At 46.4% G+C, this 17,370-nt stretch overlaps 1 protein-coding gene across 2 annotated transcripts in view; it reads right to left on the reverse strand.

Annotated features, from left to right (window-relative positions):
• The window catches only part of KLF7 (KLF transcription factor 7), a 65,686-nt gene extending 53,589 nt beyond the window's left edge, over positions 1–12,097 (reverse strand). Inside the window, exons 1-2 of one of the 2 annotated variants that reach the window (XM_030241836.2) lie at positions 12,064–12,097; positions 11,530–11,783 (exon numbers count right to left, since the gene is read on the reverse strand). In XM_030241836.2, the coding sequence (XP_030097696.1) occupies positions 11,530–11,631 (102 nt within the window). In that variant the 5' untranslated portion in view covers positions 11,632–11,783; positions 12,064–12,097. Of the gene's footprint in view, positions 1–11,529; positions 11,956–12,063 lie in introns of those variants that run through there. The other variant, XM_050976658.1, reaches the window with a different exon arrangement.
• Between the last annotated feature and the right edge of the window lie 5,273 nt (positions 12,098–17,370).

Raw genomic sequence — 17,370 nt, forward strand, 5'->3', positions numbered from 1 at the left:
AGGTATTTATAGGATGCCTAAGGCCATGTTCACTATAGAACAGAGTAAGTCAATATAGCTACAGCACAACTTAGTGGCCTGTTGTGCAATATTTTAAAAAAATCTACTCTCTCATTACAGCACTTGAGAATATCTCCTCCCCAACACCAGTGAAAATACATTTATGAGAGCTAAGGAGCAGCAAGATTGTTTTAATCAAATCATTAACATGGGTGTGCTGTTTTCTGCCCACATCCTGATATTTAGTCCAAGTCCTGACAAGATTTGGGATTTGTATAATCTATTCTCCTGAAAGGTGTCAAGTGATTTTGTGGACACTGGGCCAGTGTAAATTCACTGTAACTTTGGCAGATCTGCACTCACTGACTGATCTGAAATCCCCAATGTGATGTGGATACTATTCTTTCCATTCACAAAGAGAAAAACTATTCACAACTGAATGCCAAAGGTCTCCTTGACCTTTTCTACTTGCAGAAATGGAAATGAGACAGAAATTCCCATCTTACACCATACTGGAACATCACCTGACCAGAGATGCAGCTTGCTCAAACAAAACTGACTGAATGCTCTATGGCAGCACTCACTGCATGAAATAATTCACATGAGACAGTCCCAGTGAGGAGAAGCCTTCAACCTAGAGCATCCACTCAGTGTGCAGCCAGGGCACTCAGCACTTGGAACCACATACACTAGAGCACTTGGGAGTAAGAAGCCACCCATGCCTTGCTTCCCTTGGTCTCCCTCAAATGTATTCTTGTAAGAAATGCACTTCTCATGTGTGAAAAAGAAATCCCAGTGCAGCCTTTGTAGAGCTCTCTGCTCCTACTGGCATTCTTCTCAGCCCTCAGAAACAATGCTGGGAAGTCACCCAGACAATCACCTGTCTACCAAGTCTCTCACACCAGAAAGCAACTCCACATGGGAATTCTTCTGTTCTCCCTCAAACTACTGGGGTTTATTCATGTTTTAAACAAACCCCCAGAACTCAGAAAGCCCAAGACAAGCTAGGCACACTCAGTAAAGAGTATTTAAACTGAGCACCCTGAAATTTATTTGCCAGCATCCAAGAAAGATTAATAAAGGAATCACTCCCAAAAATCAGAAAACTGTCTTGAGTGAGCAGGAAATCAAGGCTGCCTGAAGAGAAAGCATGAGCTTTGCAGCCAGCTCAGAAGTACAGTGGGGTGCCAAGGCCCTCACTTTTAATCTTTTAAGCCCCCAGATTCTGAGGGGGTTTGAGCACACAACTTCATCCAGGAGGCACTGGAGACAGGTATTTTAGCCTGTGTCTGGAAGGTTTCAACTGTAACCAATGTAACAAGCACAGAGCTCCCACTGACCTTAACTGACTTGTTCCCTCTAAAACAAAAGCCCCTCAGGTGAAACTAGGTCCTTCTGTTTTGCCTATGAGAATCTTTCTTTGCACTTTAAAAACACAGGAGAGGTAAGAGAAGTACTAGTAAGAGAAGTCTACACTATTTTCCAGCAGTCAAAAGTAGGAAACTTCTTCAGGTGACATCCACTTACCCTGAAATTCTCAACCCTGAAAGAAAAGCAGCTTACAAGCTCTTCCACTGGGTCACATCACTTAAAGCAGTCTGCCTTGTCCTCCAAGATACTGGAGACCTCCAAAACTCTAAAAGCTTTCTTCCTCTGGTCTGACCAGACAGAAACATGCCTTACTCTCCCTATTTGACTTAAACCCCCTGCTCTTCCACAGGTTGCTTAGAACACCAGCTCTCAGAGACTTCTGCCTACCTCACAAGACCTTTCTCAGCAGCAAAGCCAAGCTCCCAGTTTCCTTGATTGTCCAGGAAAGCCTACAAATATAACTGAACACTACTCTGAGAGATCAAAATGCAAAAACAAATAGAAGAAACACATACCTTGGTAAGGATATGATGTACAGCAACCTTCAGATGATCACAACCACCCTGAGGTGCTGACATAGCTTAGGAATAATTGGGGGAGGACTGTCACACCATCAGAATGAACTGGGACAGCAGCATCAGGTGGAGCCAGAAAAGAGGCATTTTACCCAAACTGACTGTATTCTCAAATCAGTCCAGTGCTCTTTGCTTTTCCCTTACTACCTTAAAATGTAGACAAATTTAAAAATAAAAACAAGAGACACTGAAGTTCATCCCCATCTGATCTAGACACTAATGAGGGAGGCTTTTTCCACTAGCACTGATTTTCCACTGTGCAAATGCAGCCTTTCCACTGTCCACATGTCAGAAACAAAGCCACTTCTGGCCTGATGCTTTCCATATGAAATACTAGATCCCATCTTTCTTCTCCCTTCTGCCTTCCTCCTTTCCATACTTAATTACTCACAAAGCAGCTGTAGTAGGTTGCAGATGAGTGAAATGTTTTCTTCAAAGCAGCACAAATTTTCCAGGCTGACAGGAGAGGCCAAAAGAAAGAAAAGGAAAAAAAAAAAAACCAACCCCGAGAAGAATTATTTGGTACTTTTCACCAGCTCAGAGCAGGCAGCAAGTTCTGCAGGCCTGGTACACTTCAAATCACTGCACAGGAAAAGAACAATGCCCCTGAGCCACTCAGCCCACCCTGCACCCAGGGATGCAGGGCACCTCCAATCCAGAATCCAGCAGGAAGCCAGAGGTGCCAAGGCAGGGCGACTGCACTGACTCCAAACTAGCACAGCACCTCACTGGCAGCAGCTGAGCAAAGGAGAGAGGGGACACCAGCATCTGCCAGGAGACAAGGAACACTGTGACTGCACTGCTTTTGTGCATCTTGTGTATCAACAGGCCTTGCCACACCTCACCCTGAGGAAGGGAGAGCACAGGTAAGAGACCAGAAGTATCCAGATACTGCTCGTGGCATCACACAATGCTGTGGATGCAATTCTCCAAAGATGCAACAGTCACAGGATGCAGAGTCTGGATACCTTTGACTAATCAAATCGCTAATAGCTGGGAAAAATTAATCAACTTTTAGGGGTGCGAGATCTGAAATGAAAAGCTAAAATTGACAACAAAGTGGAAGATGTCATCCAAACTAAGTCTCTCACACTGAAAAGTGCCCAGCCTTCAGGAAATTCTAGTAAGTGCAATTCATTGAAAGATTTCTACCAAACATTCTCAGAAAAGAAATACATTTTTGCCCAATATTTTATTGGAATATATATTCTTTTAGGAGTCAACATGTAATCCACTGAAATGTCATACATCCAAGATGTAATCTGTAAGGGCAGAATTGAATCAAGCCACACAGTGACTCAAATCTGGGTGTCACACCTAAGTGCTGTGATGTGTGTTTTGGGTGTAAAAAGCAAGCAGACAGGAGCAACTCTCAGCCCCTTCTACTCTGCCACCCAAAGAACAATTTTCACCATGGCCTTTGATCACTAGAACCTTTGTTTTCCATCCAGCCCCGGTGGAAAACAGAGGCAGGCGATTACAGGCAGTCCCTACTTCACCCCCACCAGCACAAAGCAACTCAGCACAATGCTGATTCCTCTCCTGGGCTGGAGCAAGGCAAGTCAGCAGAAATTACAAATGTTCAAAACCCAAGAACTTTCCTTATGTATGGAAGTGGACTTTGCCCACTCGAGAGTCAGGATGAAAACCAAATGCCTAACACCATAATAGCCTATTAGTAGTGAAAGCATTTTTTAAATCTAATTTACTTGTCCTGACACATGCCTTTTTCCTCACTGCACCATCTAAATAAACATTTCTTTTCACTGTGATTCCCAGTCACTTCAGTGGTACCAGAAGAAGGCTGCATTGACAAAGGCAGAAGGTGGGCCAGATGATCCTGTCCAAAAAACACAAACCCTCTTTCCAGGCCTTTTGGATTATCTAGGTGGAGATACTTCCATTGATTGCAGTTTCTGTCAAAATATGCTACCTTACAAAGGTTCTTCATGGTCAAACATCAACCCTATGTCAGCATCCCTTTAAAACTGACTTTCTGAGGCTACAGGTTTAAAGGGCAGGATTTGTAAATCAAGACTCTAATTGGAATGTCTCAGAAGAGCCTCTCACAAGCCAGTGTCCTTCTCCTTGGCATCCTTTCCCACAAATCACCCTGTCTCCCAAGCTTGCCTGTGTCACTGTCTACTTCTCTATCCCTTGCAGAATATGAGCTGTTGACCCCATGGATGATTTAAACTCCAGCTTTGCACTCAGGTCCACAATGCTGGGAAATAACAAGAGGATTAGGACATGTGACACACTGCCTGTAAGCATCATGATCAAAAACAGTATGACACTTATTTAAATATGGTTGGTGGGCCTTCAGCAAACATAAATGATGTAAACATCCCTGTGTAAACAACTGGGACTCTTTGGTGTGTACTGTACAGGACACTACACACCTCTGCAAAAAGCAACACATGTAATGAATACAGTCGCTTTGAGTAGAGATGCTTTGGATTGGAAAGGATCCTTCCCATGCAAGAACAGGGAGTGGATGGGTACCTACTTCAAAAGGATTAACAGCATCAGAGAAACTTAATAAATCAGAGTTGATATATTAAACCTCTTAAAGAAAAAGAAATTAAATGCCTTCTGCCCAACCATCCTACACTCAACTCCAACCCCTACTAAAGACTTGAGAAGGGTCAAGTCAGTGCCAAGCACAGGCTGTCACAAAGACAACCCAGGCCTCTGGGAAGGGGCATTTAAGCTTACCTTTCAGAATCTTCTTTTGATTTTTTCACAGAGGCAAGGCCCAGCCCACCGATGGCTTCTCTGCACAGGAGCTGTCCTGGCAGCTGGTGTGGCAGGATCTGGGCCCACAGCTCCAGAGGGGCTGGAGCCCACATCCCCATGGCCTCACACAAGCCTCCCCTGCCCCAGCCACTGTGCCCAAGCATCACAAACCCAGAAGAGGAATCTCCAGAGCAGCAGATCAGAACACAAGAGCTGCCAACGCATCTTGTAACTGAAGAAATGAGAAGCAAAGGTTTGGTGTCCTGATTAAATCCAAGATGTCTAACTACCTTTGAGCATAAAGGCTGAAACATGAACTCACAGGCAGCTTACTCTCACAGGCAGCCTAACAACCTGAGCAGCCAAGCAGTCTTCCTCACCAGCTGCTGCCAGCACAGGAATGGTAAACACAGCCTGGTGACCAAAGCTTTTCCTGATGTACACACCTATAAATGCCACTTTTATTTTCTCAATGCTGCTGGAATCAAGTAAGAGTCAGAAATCCCAGGTTGTTTGGGATTTTTTTTTAATAACAAAAGACAACAAAACAAATCTTCAGTGGCTCAAATGCAAAGAAAGTATAAAGAATATCAAATTAAAAAATAAAAGGTCTGTGACTTTAAAGACCATCTCAGTGTCTTGGGAATCAGGCATGATTTTTTAACTCACAGTGGCAATGTTGGGAGGAAGCTCTTTTCCTGGCAGGTTTGTTTTGTTTGCTTGCTACAGAATCCGCTGAACTCTGCAGTTTGAGTGAATCCACATTATTTTTGACCAGGGCAGAAGCACCCATAGTACAAAAAGGACATGTGGGGAGAAGAAACTCAGTAATTTAGGTGAGTGATTCCTGCAATGTCAGTCAAAAATGGCACTCCCAGCTCCTGAGCACTGCCAGGAGTTTGGAAACTGTGGGGACATTGTAAATGTAGGGAATGGACAGGAGACACTTGAGAGTCTAGGGAAGCAGAAAGAGGAACTCAGGACTACTCTTGAAAACACATTTATTGACTTTCCAAAAATTCAGGTTTAGCATCAAAAAAGAAAACCACCATCAATTACCAATGCCTGGGCGCAACTTTTAGCGAGGTTTTGAGCATGATGATCAAAAGTCTACAATTTTTCTTCCCTCTGCAAAATGTGACAAACTTGATAGGAGATAAGGTGTACTACTAACCCACTGCTTAATGTACTAAACAGCAGTATTGCTCAGTCAGTGAGCAAAATCCCTTTGTTTCATTAAGACAACTGCAATCAAGGTCATTCACATGCAGCTACAATCAAAGAGAACCAGCTTCCTTCTTGCTTCCTGATAACGTTTCCTAACTCAGAATGGAGAAACAAAACACTGGATGTTTCTCAGTGGAGAATCATTTGACAAAGGCTCAAAAAGTCCCCCAATAATATTCAGAAGATACCATTTGCCTCAACCCTGGAAAGTTTAAATATGAAATTACTATCTGGAACTGAAAACCTTCTGCCATTTCTCCATGGAAGTACCACGCTGCAGACTAGCTATGTATCATGATTTTCATGTAGCCTGTTCTAATTTATGCACTGCCTATTCAGTAGGACATACAGAAATGTACAGGCTTGGGGAAGGGTAGATTTAAGCATCCCAAACAAGGAAGAGAAAATATTTTCTAGCTGAGTACCCACATTATGATTGTGCATTGCTTAAAGGTATTTACCCCATTTCAAAATCACTTGATACAAGTCATTCACATAATCTGCTATTTTAAGACCTGTAAAGTGGATTGCAGGACTCTGTGCTTTCAGAATGCCAAAAAATAATCACTTTTAACAAAAGATTCTACAATTAAGAAATCATGTAACAGGAGAGACAGCAGTTTCAAGTTTGTCTTTCCTCTCTTTGTCCATCTCTTTCTGTAAGGTGACAGAAGCATGCTTTCAGCACATGGAGCAAGCAGAGGGACTGCAGGTATAAATGGAGCGGCGTTCAGAGTCTGAAATACACTGCATTACACATGTGGCTGTTCTTGGAAGTCAACCATTTCTGAAAGTTATTCCCAAGAGGCATGATGTACTATAAGCACTTAAGAAATGTGTTACACTGTGACTGGAACCAAGATGAAATAGCAATATTAAAAGAGATGGTTTAGTTTATGTAGTGGCCAACTATGCCATTAAACTAGAACAATGGAGACGATGGGGAGGCAGGAATGTTCTTCAGTGTGATTTATTCCTTTCCAGTAGGAGTGGAAATTTTTCCTATAGGCCTGAAAATGACCCCGTCTGCCAAGCAAAAGTCAGCATTAAGATATAAGAATTCTACTAGATTAGTCACCCTGGGATACTCTGCTCTCACACAGCACAGGGATCTCAAAGCCCTCTTCCAGGATGAGTCAAAACTCAGCCTTCTGAGCTCCACAAAAACCATTAGGCCTTAGCATTGCTGTTGTCAGTCGCTTCAGAAAGAGGGAAACTGAGGCCTGAAGAATTGATTAAAAACAGGCAAAGAAGGCTATATGAAAGGATCAACAGAAAAACAAAGGCTTCCTCGACCCTGTGCTTTACAGGAAATGTGCATCTTTCTTGAAAGGATCATTGTTTGCTGCAGCTGAGAGCAGCTGGGTCAGCCAAGGCAAAAGGAAATGCTATCAGGCAATGGTTATCAGCAAACAATATAATGCCATTTCCACTTCTGCCAGCCAATTAGACCTGTGCTGCCTGCTGACACGTGGGAAAGGCTATCTCCTCCAGAATAAACCAGGGTTTGGCATCTAAGCCGTGCTGCTTTTATACAGCTGCATCAGCTACACAGGAGGACTCTGTGCATCCACCTGCTCTTTGTGCTCCCATACTCCGACATTATGGGAACTCTCATGCTAGACACTGCCCTATGCTCCCCATGAATATGAAAACAGCCCCAAAATGTCCTGATCAGACCCCTGTTTCACAATAGCAAACTGAGTTCTGAGTCCACCAAGGGGCCTATGGAGAAGGACAATAGGGATGTCTAAAATGTCACCTCTAGGAAGAGGCATATCTGATTACAAAAGATGCCTTCTGCACCCTGATTTTCAATGATCCCCTAAATGACATTGTGAAGGCCCAGCAGGAAGAACAGAGGGAAGCCCCATGTCCACCCCTTCCAAATTCTCAGCCCCGCTCTCCCCCTCTCTGCAGCGTGGCACACAAAAGTGGGACCATGTGCAGCTGCACAGGCTATGCTCCTCAGAGTTATCTCCCCCAAAAACAGCCTCCTACCCACTTCCTTCCTCTGCAGAGTAAGGAGGTGCTCTTCAGCCTCACGCTGTCACTGCCAGCAGTCTGGTTCCAATCTCAGGGATGCCACATGAGACAGCCACCCCAGAGCAATGGCATATGTGGCCAGAGGTCCTCCTGCAGCAGCGCAGCAGCCACGCAGGTGCTGAAATCTCCCCCCGCCCTGGTCCTGAACTGCAGAGTCAGCTCACAGGGACAGAGAGAACTAGGACGGTTCAATCAGAGTCAGGATGAAGCACCAGGCAGAAACACGAGGTACCAGCCAGCTGACTTAGAGCAAACGACTCATTTCCCAATGCATGCAGCCCACCTCTTCCTTCAATCCCTCCTCAGTGCCATGGAGGCTCAGCACTGCTGAAAAAGCTAAACAACGTTCTTTCTCCTGATGAAATTGTACTATTGATTCTGACATCCCCACTCCAAGAAAAATCCTCCTCACCTCAAAAGTGTTTTGCCTGAAGGAGTACACCCAAAGCTCAGAGAGGAGCTCAGATTTTGTTGCCTAAAAATCAAGCTCTCCCTTCCCAAAATGTGTTTTTAAAAACCATCAAACACATCACATCATTTCCAGCTTCCACTTCAGGTATTTCTACTTCCACAATGCAAACTATGTCCAGGGTGGAATAAGGGTTTCTTTGTTCGCATTTCTGCCTTCTAAAACAGAAACCCACACAAAAGAAGACAATTTGTTCCTACACAAAATCTGTTTGTTTTGTACATATTGCTGGGTTACACTCATTCAACTCCAACACTAATTGTCAAAAGCACAGATACCAAACTTGCACACACTCCTCTGGCAGTGGGAAGGGAAAACGGGAGATCAGCTGACTGTGTGCAAGCGTTTACCAACCTGCCTGTGCTGTCAGTGCCCTCTGTGAGTAATGGGTGTTTCACAATCCCAAAGACGAGCAACTGGCCCAGCTGTATATTCCTCAGCCAGCAGCTACCAGAATGTTTTCCAGGCTCAGGAGAAAAGGAAGACAGGACTGTGTCAACACTTTCACTGCAAGGCATGCTCTGATTTTCAGTGGGGCAGGTGCATCTTTCATGGCATCACAGTAAGCATCGTTTGTCAGAGCAGGACCTGGCACTGACTAACCTCAGCAGATCACACACTAGTAGCTGCTAATCACAAAACTGGAGCTTACAATGTGATAAAGAAGTTTGCTCTTAACCCACACATCTATTTTCCCCCTCAAACTGTGCCTTTTTAAGAGACTGAAGTAATCTCCTGGGGCACTGCTCTGCTGCTGGGAGAAGCACTGCCCTGGAGCCTCTGTAGCACCATTGGAGCAGAGGCAGGACTTGTTCAAGTGTTTTTACTCAAAATTAAAGCTGCTGTTTCTCACTTCTGACGCATCCCACAGGAATCAGTCACTACCCTGTCAGCTCTCTCTTCCCCGGAGAATCAACTGTAGCCTTTAATTTTAAAGGATACTTTAGAAACACATACATCCTTTGTCTCAAAGTTGCTACAGTTTGCCTAAAATAAGTAAAACCCCAATACCTGATTACATTGCAAATGATTCAGAAGAATTAAATTGGGGTCTCTGTGTCAGTGGGTCTGCCAAGCTTGTGTAACAGCCCGGTGTCTGCACAGCCAGCTTCAGCTGCTCCCACCACTGACACATCAGTTTTGCTGCCTGTTGTTTGCAAGGAGAGTCCAGGCAGCAACAGGGGAACAAACCGTAAATACAGGATGCATTATGAAACATTGGGCACTGGTTGCAGGATTTCAGAGGAAATAAGGGAAAACGCAGCAAATTATTTTCAGCTTCTCTTTTTAACATACATGTAGAATCAATGGGGTTTAACCAGGAGTATGACTTTAAATTCTGCAATGGTAACAATGGGACTGGGCAGGTACATGCTACTGTATAAAACAAACTGCTGCTCTTCCACACATAAAAGAAGGCATAAGGAGACAGAGTAATCACTCGCAGCACTGCCTGAAGCATGCTGGCTATGTCAACACACTATGTCGCTTTGGACTGTTTGGACTGTTAGTAATATGCAACAGATCCAACAACGATCCTATGAAATATTTTTTCATTAAATTATATTAACCTCTTCAGTTTAATTAGCATGTTAAAAATATAAAAGGAAAGCAGATGTGACCATCATGGATGTGTGCGCTGAATATTAATAACAAAAAGCATCCCCTCCCCCTTGGAGGATAAAGCAAAGTTGGTTCGGTCATTTTGCAAAATAAACCCTGAATGTGTTCACCCTGTAGCTGACAATGAACCTCTGCTTTGTGTGCACACACATACAAAGCTGAAGCCAAAATGATTTTACTATGGGTAAAGCTTTGAAGATGCAGCCCCGTCCAGCTGGCTGACAATGCTACAGCCCGAGTACTCCCCAGCAGCTCTGCCATCCACCTCTCTACCCATACACACTTCTAAGGAAAAATTAAATGAACATCCCAAAACTGACAGGCTACCCTTACACTAGCCAAGACTCAGGTGAAGGCTGGCAAGATGAAATCCTGTGGCTCGTTATTCTCACACTGATAGTGCCACGGGTCCGTGCGCTGCAAAAGCACCACATGTCATCCCAGCCACACTCCACTATTTCTACCCACCAGCAGATGTTTTTTTTCTTTTAAAGAGACACCAGTTTCCAGAATTTCACCTGGTGTATCACCTCTGCCAGAAAATCACATGAAGAAACAGGACTACCTCACAACATTTGGTAGTAAATAGAAATGCTGTCTTTCCTTTTCCCTCAATATCCCAGCTGATAACTATTTACAGCTAACAACTGGCTGCATCGTGTATTTTATACAGCTCTTCTCTGTAACCTACTCTTCCCCTTGGTCTTACTTGTATTCATGCTGCCAGTCATCATTTTAATGCATTCATAAGAACTGATTTCCATCTTTCTCTTTATTCTGTCTGCATATTAACCCTACAGTGCCTCAAAACACACTGGTTTACTGGAACCAGCCTAAGGCGTCATTGTTCCAAGACAGCAAGAAGTGTGCGTTTCTACTCATCTTCCGAGGAAAAAAAAAGGAAAAAAGAAAAAAAAAGAAAAAGAAGTCACATTCCTACTTACTGAACTTAGCCTTAAAGCTTCTGCTAGTGCTTCCACACACCTGCCCACCCTCCACCTCCGACTTAAACTACGATTTTTATTGACATATACTAATTACCTGAAAATAAGAATGATCAATTCCATTTCCACCAGCTGCCAGTTGTCAGCACTGGCTAGAAGTGGATAGGCTTGTTTAAAAGAACAAAACAAAGCAAAACAAAAAATATCTAAGCTCAAAAATAAAATAAATAGTAGTCATCATAAAAAACGAAACCCTAAAGAATGCCACCGGATCTCAGGTACTGTCGGGTGTGCTCAGAAAGGACTGAAGGCAGACAGATTTGAATGGACTGCTCAGTTTGTCACGGTAAAAAATACAGAGATTTAAAAGGTCTACCCACGCGGCAAAAAAAAAAAAAAAAAAAAAAAAAAAGAACCACCAAAAAAACCCCAACCCTGAATTAAAGAACAAAAATAAAATAAAGTCAGAAATGCAGCCTCAATGCATCGACTGTCTGCGCTTAAGAGATTTACAGGAGTAATTTAAATGATTCACCTGCTGCCAGTTTTCCTCCAAGGATGGCAAAGCTGAGAAGTAGCCGGTGTCGTGGACAAGCTGGAGTTCCTGGAATATACTATAACTAGCCAAGACATCCATGCTGCTGCTGAGCAAGACCCTTTCTTTCTGCTTTTGTGTGTGTTTGTTTGCTCGGGTGGGGGGTTGTTTTTGGTCATAAAAAAAAAAAGGAGGAGGAAAATCAACCAATGATAGATCCAGCGTCCCTTTGGCTTTGTTTTGTTTCAGTCACACTTTAAAAAAAGAGAGAGAGAGAGAGAAAGAGGATCAGCGCGGAGGGACGGCGAGGTTCGGGGGCCGGGCCGAGGAGGACGAGCGGCGCCGGCGCGCACCGAGCACCCCGCGGCCGCCGCACCGGGGCACGTCCCCGCCGCGCTCCGCGCAGCCCCGCGCCGCGGCCATGCGCGTTCGCGACCGCCTTCCCCGCCGCCCCCTCCCCTCTTTATTTTCGGGACACCACATCCCACATCCCGCCCCCCCCTCACGCCGCTTCCCTCCCCGCTTCCCTCTCACCCTCCCTCAGCAAGCCCGGCCCAGCCCGACCCCCCCCCCCGCGCGCGCAGCCGCGCGGCCCCACTGAGGCAGCGCGTGGCCATGTAGGGTAAACGGCGGGGCGGGAGGGGCGTGCCCGCCGCGCGCCTGAAGACGCTGTGGCCCAATGGCGAAGCCGCGAGGGGAGCGGGAGGCGGGGCCGGAGTCCCGACGCCGGCGGCGATTGGCCGGTAGCGCTGCTCCCGCCCCTTCCCCGAGACTCGCGAGGCGGCGCGCGGCGAGCTATTTTTAGGGCCCTATATAAGAGGGCGGCGGGGCGCGTGGTGGTGGCAGAGCGTGGTACGCTGAGGCATTTTGTCGGGCACTCGCGCTCCAGCCGTGGGCGCTGGGCGAGCTGCGGCCCGGCCTGGGGCTGCCCCGCAGGCGGTGCCTGCCGGACACCCCACCCCGTCTTTCCCGCTCCTCTCCCTCTGCCTCTCCCCACTAGTGCTCGAGTTCTTGGGGGTGAGGATGGCCGGAGCAGTCATAGGTGGCCGCGGAAAGATGTGTGGTTTATGAGGGTGTTGGAAGGAGTAGGAGTGGGAATACACCCCGAGCAGGAGCCGCCGGCCTCAGGAGCAGGTGCACGGTGCCTGTGTGGGCAGCCCGCGGGAGCCTGGCCTCTGAGTGCTGACCCAGCCCGGCCGTCCCCAGAAACGCACGTGCTCTTACTAAGGCATCTATCGTGGCATTTAATCAGGCTCAGATGTGAGCTGAGCCCTCTCTGTGTGCTAGTCTGGGTTGGCTAATGAGCTGTTTGACCTTAAATGGTTAGTGTGGTGCAGAGCTTCCCCAAAATCACTCTGGCACCGGGCACAGTTGCATTTCTGCTTTTGGAAGGATTGCAGAACTGAATGCTCGTTTGAAAATTATGGGGGTTGGGAGGGGCTTCCAGTAATAGAAGAAATACGTTCTCTTTGTTGCTCTCAAATTCAGAGGGCCCTATAGTGCCATCGGTTGCGTTGCCAGGGTTGTATGTGGCCACCAGGCTGCAGGATGAAGGTCCCTTGGTGTCCTTTGATGGTGGATTGTCAGCACTCTAAGTTGGACTGGATTTCAGGGCAAGCTGGTGCTGCCAGGAATTGCTAAACTATCTCTTTGTGCAGCAGTTGCATCACACTTGCCTTGCCGTGACTAAGATATCTCCTCTTGCTTTTCTCTTCCCTTTGCACCTGGATGAGCATGCCAGGGCCAGGCCTCAGCTGGTATTAACTGGTGCAATGCCACTAGCACAGACACATCTTTTCCCAGGTGAGCCAGTCAGACTGATGTGAAAGCATGAGGCCACAGAATTCATCAATGCTGATTAGTTCGTGGTGTGTTTTGTTTCTTGGCAATGAAGACAAATTGCCTTTTCCAAAACTGGGTCCGCGTCAACAATTTTGAAAACTGTATTTGAAGAGGGCTTGTCAGAATAAACCGCTACAGAAAGCCCAGGTAATGGCTGCACCAATCCCAAGTTCTTGTAGGTGCTGTGAAGAATGAGGCAGAGTAAGCACCTCTCTAGTCTGAGGAGTCAAAATGTGGAGGGGAAAGAGGAAATTAGGCTTCCGTGGTGAAGAACTGCAGTAATCAGGAAAGAACTGGACATCGGCAATTTTCTCAAATAAATGGTCTCACCACTACAAAAACACTCTGTGGCTGCATTGAAGAAACAGCAGGATGACTTGCAGGAGTTGATGCTCAGGTGCTGACCTGAGGCTACAGGTCTGGAGGGTCCAGGGGCAGCTCCCTTGAAGCTGAATGTCTCCTGTGAGCTGCTTGTGAAAACGATGCCATCCCCAGCCTTCACCTGGGGAGCCATAGGTTGTCTCAAACAGGACCATTCCTGGCATCTTTAGCTTAGCAGAGAAGCTGTGTGTGAGGCTGGACATGAATAATAAACTACTCTTTCTCATAAATATACCCATAAATGTGTAAATGTATATGTTGGTGGGAAGATGAGAGGGAAGGTCAGCGCAGCAAGCACTGCTGGAGAGGTCTTGCAGACCATCGTTACCCATTCCAAGCATGCCTCAATCTGGCAAAGCAGCACCTTCCCTGGGCACCTTGGGAAGGGAAAACTTTTAAAGGCTGTAGAGGAGAGAACTTGACAAAGGCGGTCAGCTGTGGAAAGAAGCAGCACTTGGGTGTCATAACACACTCCTGTACTGAGAGGGTTACACAAGAAATACCTGTTTCAGAAAAAGCTGTCTGTAAGCATTTATCCTTAACAGCTTGTCAGAACAAGGCCGAATGCATATGCAGAGGCTTTTCTGACCTAGGCAGAGAAATAAAGGACAAAAGCAGTGAAGGTTTATGCTCTCAGCTACTTAAATATCTCAATGTCTTAAGCTTTTTTGTCTTTGAATTCGGTAATTCCCAGAAAATAGCTGAAAAACATTTGGGTGCTTTATTTCTGACCTTGTTTAGCATAACTACAATTTCAATATGTAGAAATGTTAGTGGTCTGATGTCCAAGCTCCCCTCTAGCTTGGCCTGTGCAAGCTATGGGTTGGTTGCTCATGCTTTGGTTTACTGCAAAGCTTGATGTACAGGCAGCCCAGGAGTCCTCTCTGCTTGATAGTCACCTCTGCTTGCCACTGAGAAGCTCTCATTTGAATCAATTAAAACCTTTCTAGCTGTCTGTCTTATCCTGAACTTTCTGCTGAAAGCTGCCCTGTAGGAACTGCCAGCTTTCCACCCTCATGGAGGAGGTTGTTCTCCGTCGTGGAGCTCAGCTGCCCTACACCAGCAAAGAGCCCAGACTGTACCCAGGCTGCACTGTAGCTGGTGGCCAGATCTGATGAGCAGATGCTGCTCTGCTTCTCTGGCTGGCTTCAGGAGGAATTGTGTCTGAGGGCAGGATTTTGGCTGTGAGCCTTGAGGTGAAGAGCTGGGCTACAGATCTGGCCGCTTGCCTGGGTGGTTTCCAGGCAGACATTGCATTTTTATTGTCTCAGATACTCTGCTTTGGAGGTCAGTCGAGAAAGCAGAATGGGGTTGTCACTTGGCAGAAGCAGAAAAGCCTAGACAAAAAAAGAATGTGTGATGCACTGGGTATAAAGCTGTTAGTCCAGCACCAGGGGTGGCATCTACCTGTGCTAACCCAGAGGTAGCAGAGGGTGATTTCTGCCAAGCTCTGGTTTCCCAGGCTGTACTGACCTTTCTCCTGGCAGATGGCCACTTTCCCTGCTCTGGCCCACCACGCCACCCATCATGGAGAGCAACGCAATCAGATGTGGAGGAGGAGCCATATCTCCCCACTGCTACACAGCTGGGCTCAAGGGCATGCAGGACTACACAAAAATTGAGGCAAAGGCAGCAGCCTGGTCCTGCAGGGAGTAAGGACAGGCATTTCAGCCAGAGCACAGATTTGTCCCATAACAGGTAAAGAAAATAACTTGCACGAGGGGAAGACTTCATCATTCCTGTGACTTGCTGAAATGTCAGGAAGATTCAGGGAAGCAATATGGCTGTTTTTGCTATAGCACCAGTGCTCTTTGGCACCTGGAAAGGGGAAGTGGTTATATTTTTTACATTAAGGGGCAATGAGAGCAGTTAGTCCTAGTGAAAATAAAGAATGAAAATATTTCCCTGCTCCTTCTGCTCTCCAAGAGAAAGAAGAAAGGTATCTTAACTGTTTTCTCTGAGAAGCTTGAATTTATCACAGTCTGCCATAGGTCCTCTGGCAACATTTTCTATCCTCTCCAAGTACGGAGTGCAGAATCACTCCCAGCTCTTTGCTGGGTCCCTGCAAGGCACTGGTGTGCACAGAAGCACAATTTTGGTTGCTCTGATTGCTTTCCCTTGTGATATTTGTGTCCCCACTGCCCCAGAAGCAATGGCAAGGGATGCTGAGTGGGGACCCACCAGAGAAGGCTGATTTGCAGGTGACTTTCAGATGTTGATTTTCTGTTTCTTTGTTTAGGCTTGGGCAGAGACAAGATGCCATAAAGCAATCAAGGAGTATATCAATTCATACTGTAAACATTTCACTGAATACACCTCCTTTGGTTCCAATGATGTTTCAACAGCTACACTGGATTAGTCTGTACACAGCTCATGATGCAATTGTAAACCCTAAGTGCTAAAGCACCTTCTCTGCAGGGACAGATTTGCCCCGGTGTCCAGGCCACCAGTTCCTTCTACCATGACGTTTGCATTTAGGCTGCCAGCTGCATCTCTTCTCCTCCATTTCAGACTGAGCTAATGCAGCTTTGCTGTGCTTAGAGCCTGTGACAGCATTGTTTAGAGGTGTTGATTCTTCAGGCTGTGTCCCTCCTGGAGAGGAAGAGGTTGTGCCTGCAGGTTGGTAGGGTTGAGGTTGCCACTGGTTGTAAAGCCTTGCAAAGATCAAAGAGGGGGAAAAGTCCTGATAAATGCACCGGTGTGTGCTTGGATTTGCAGTTCAGCCTCTCCAGAAGTGGATGCAGAAAGCTGCCACCAGGGAAGCAGAGGGTTTGTGGTGGTGGTTTATGGCCAGGTGGCTGTCAGAGGCCCAGTGGAAGAGCTCACAGGTGACCCTGCTGTTCAGCATTGTCCCTTCCCGCTGCTCTAGTGTATCTGTATCCATGCCCACATCTGATGAGAAACAAAACCCAAACAAGCATGAAGCAGCAAAAAGGGAGACAACTTCCATTCCTACAGTGAAGCATGTCTCTGTAGGCCCCAGAAATCCCTGGTTCCTCCTCCAGCTGGATACCTCACTCCTTCCAAACCTCTCATCTCTTTCAGACCTCATGTTCCTGGAGAAAGGTCAGTGTTGTTGGCCCCATGCCTGCACAGCAACATTTCAGTGACATGGAGGGCTGTTCAGTATTTTGTTGTTCCTTCTGGCAGGTGCAGCCCAAGACACAGGGAACAGAGGTTGTTGCCTTCCTGTCTCCATGCTGGGGAGGAGCATGGCTGTAGCTTGCAGCCATCAGTGGCCCTTGACTCTGCACTTAAGCAGGTTGGTGGCATCTCTGTGCTGGGCATGAGTGGGTGGAGGTGCCTCCTGTTCTCCAGTGAGTCACAAGCTGTTCCCCAGATCTTCAGCAACAAAAGGGGACACAGGAGTATGACACAGCAGGTCCCTGTGCCTCCCCTCCTTCTGGAAAACATGCACTTTCCCTTTCAAATCAGTGCCCTGTGGACATTACAATGGGCTTAATTGCAGGGCAGATAATGAGCACTCTCCAGGATTAGAGATGGAATGGGTCTAACCCAAAATCATAGCTTAGGGCACCCAAAAGTCTCAGTGGACTTTGCAAGTTGATCACTTGCCAAATGCAGAAGAGGCTTGATGGGAAAACACAACATGCCATC

The sequence above is a fragment of the Serinus canaria genome, chromosome 7 (assembly GCF_022539315.1).
Source record: "Serinus canaria isolate serCan28SL12 chromosome 7, serCan2020, whole genome shotgun sequence".
NCBI lineage: Eukaryota > Metazoa > Chordata > Aves > Passeriformes > Fringillidae > Serinus > Serinus canaria.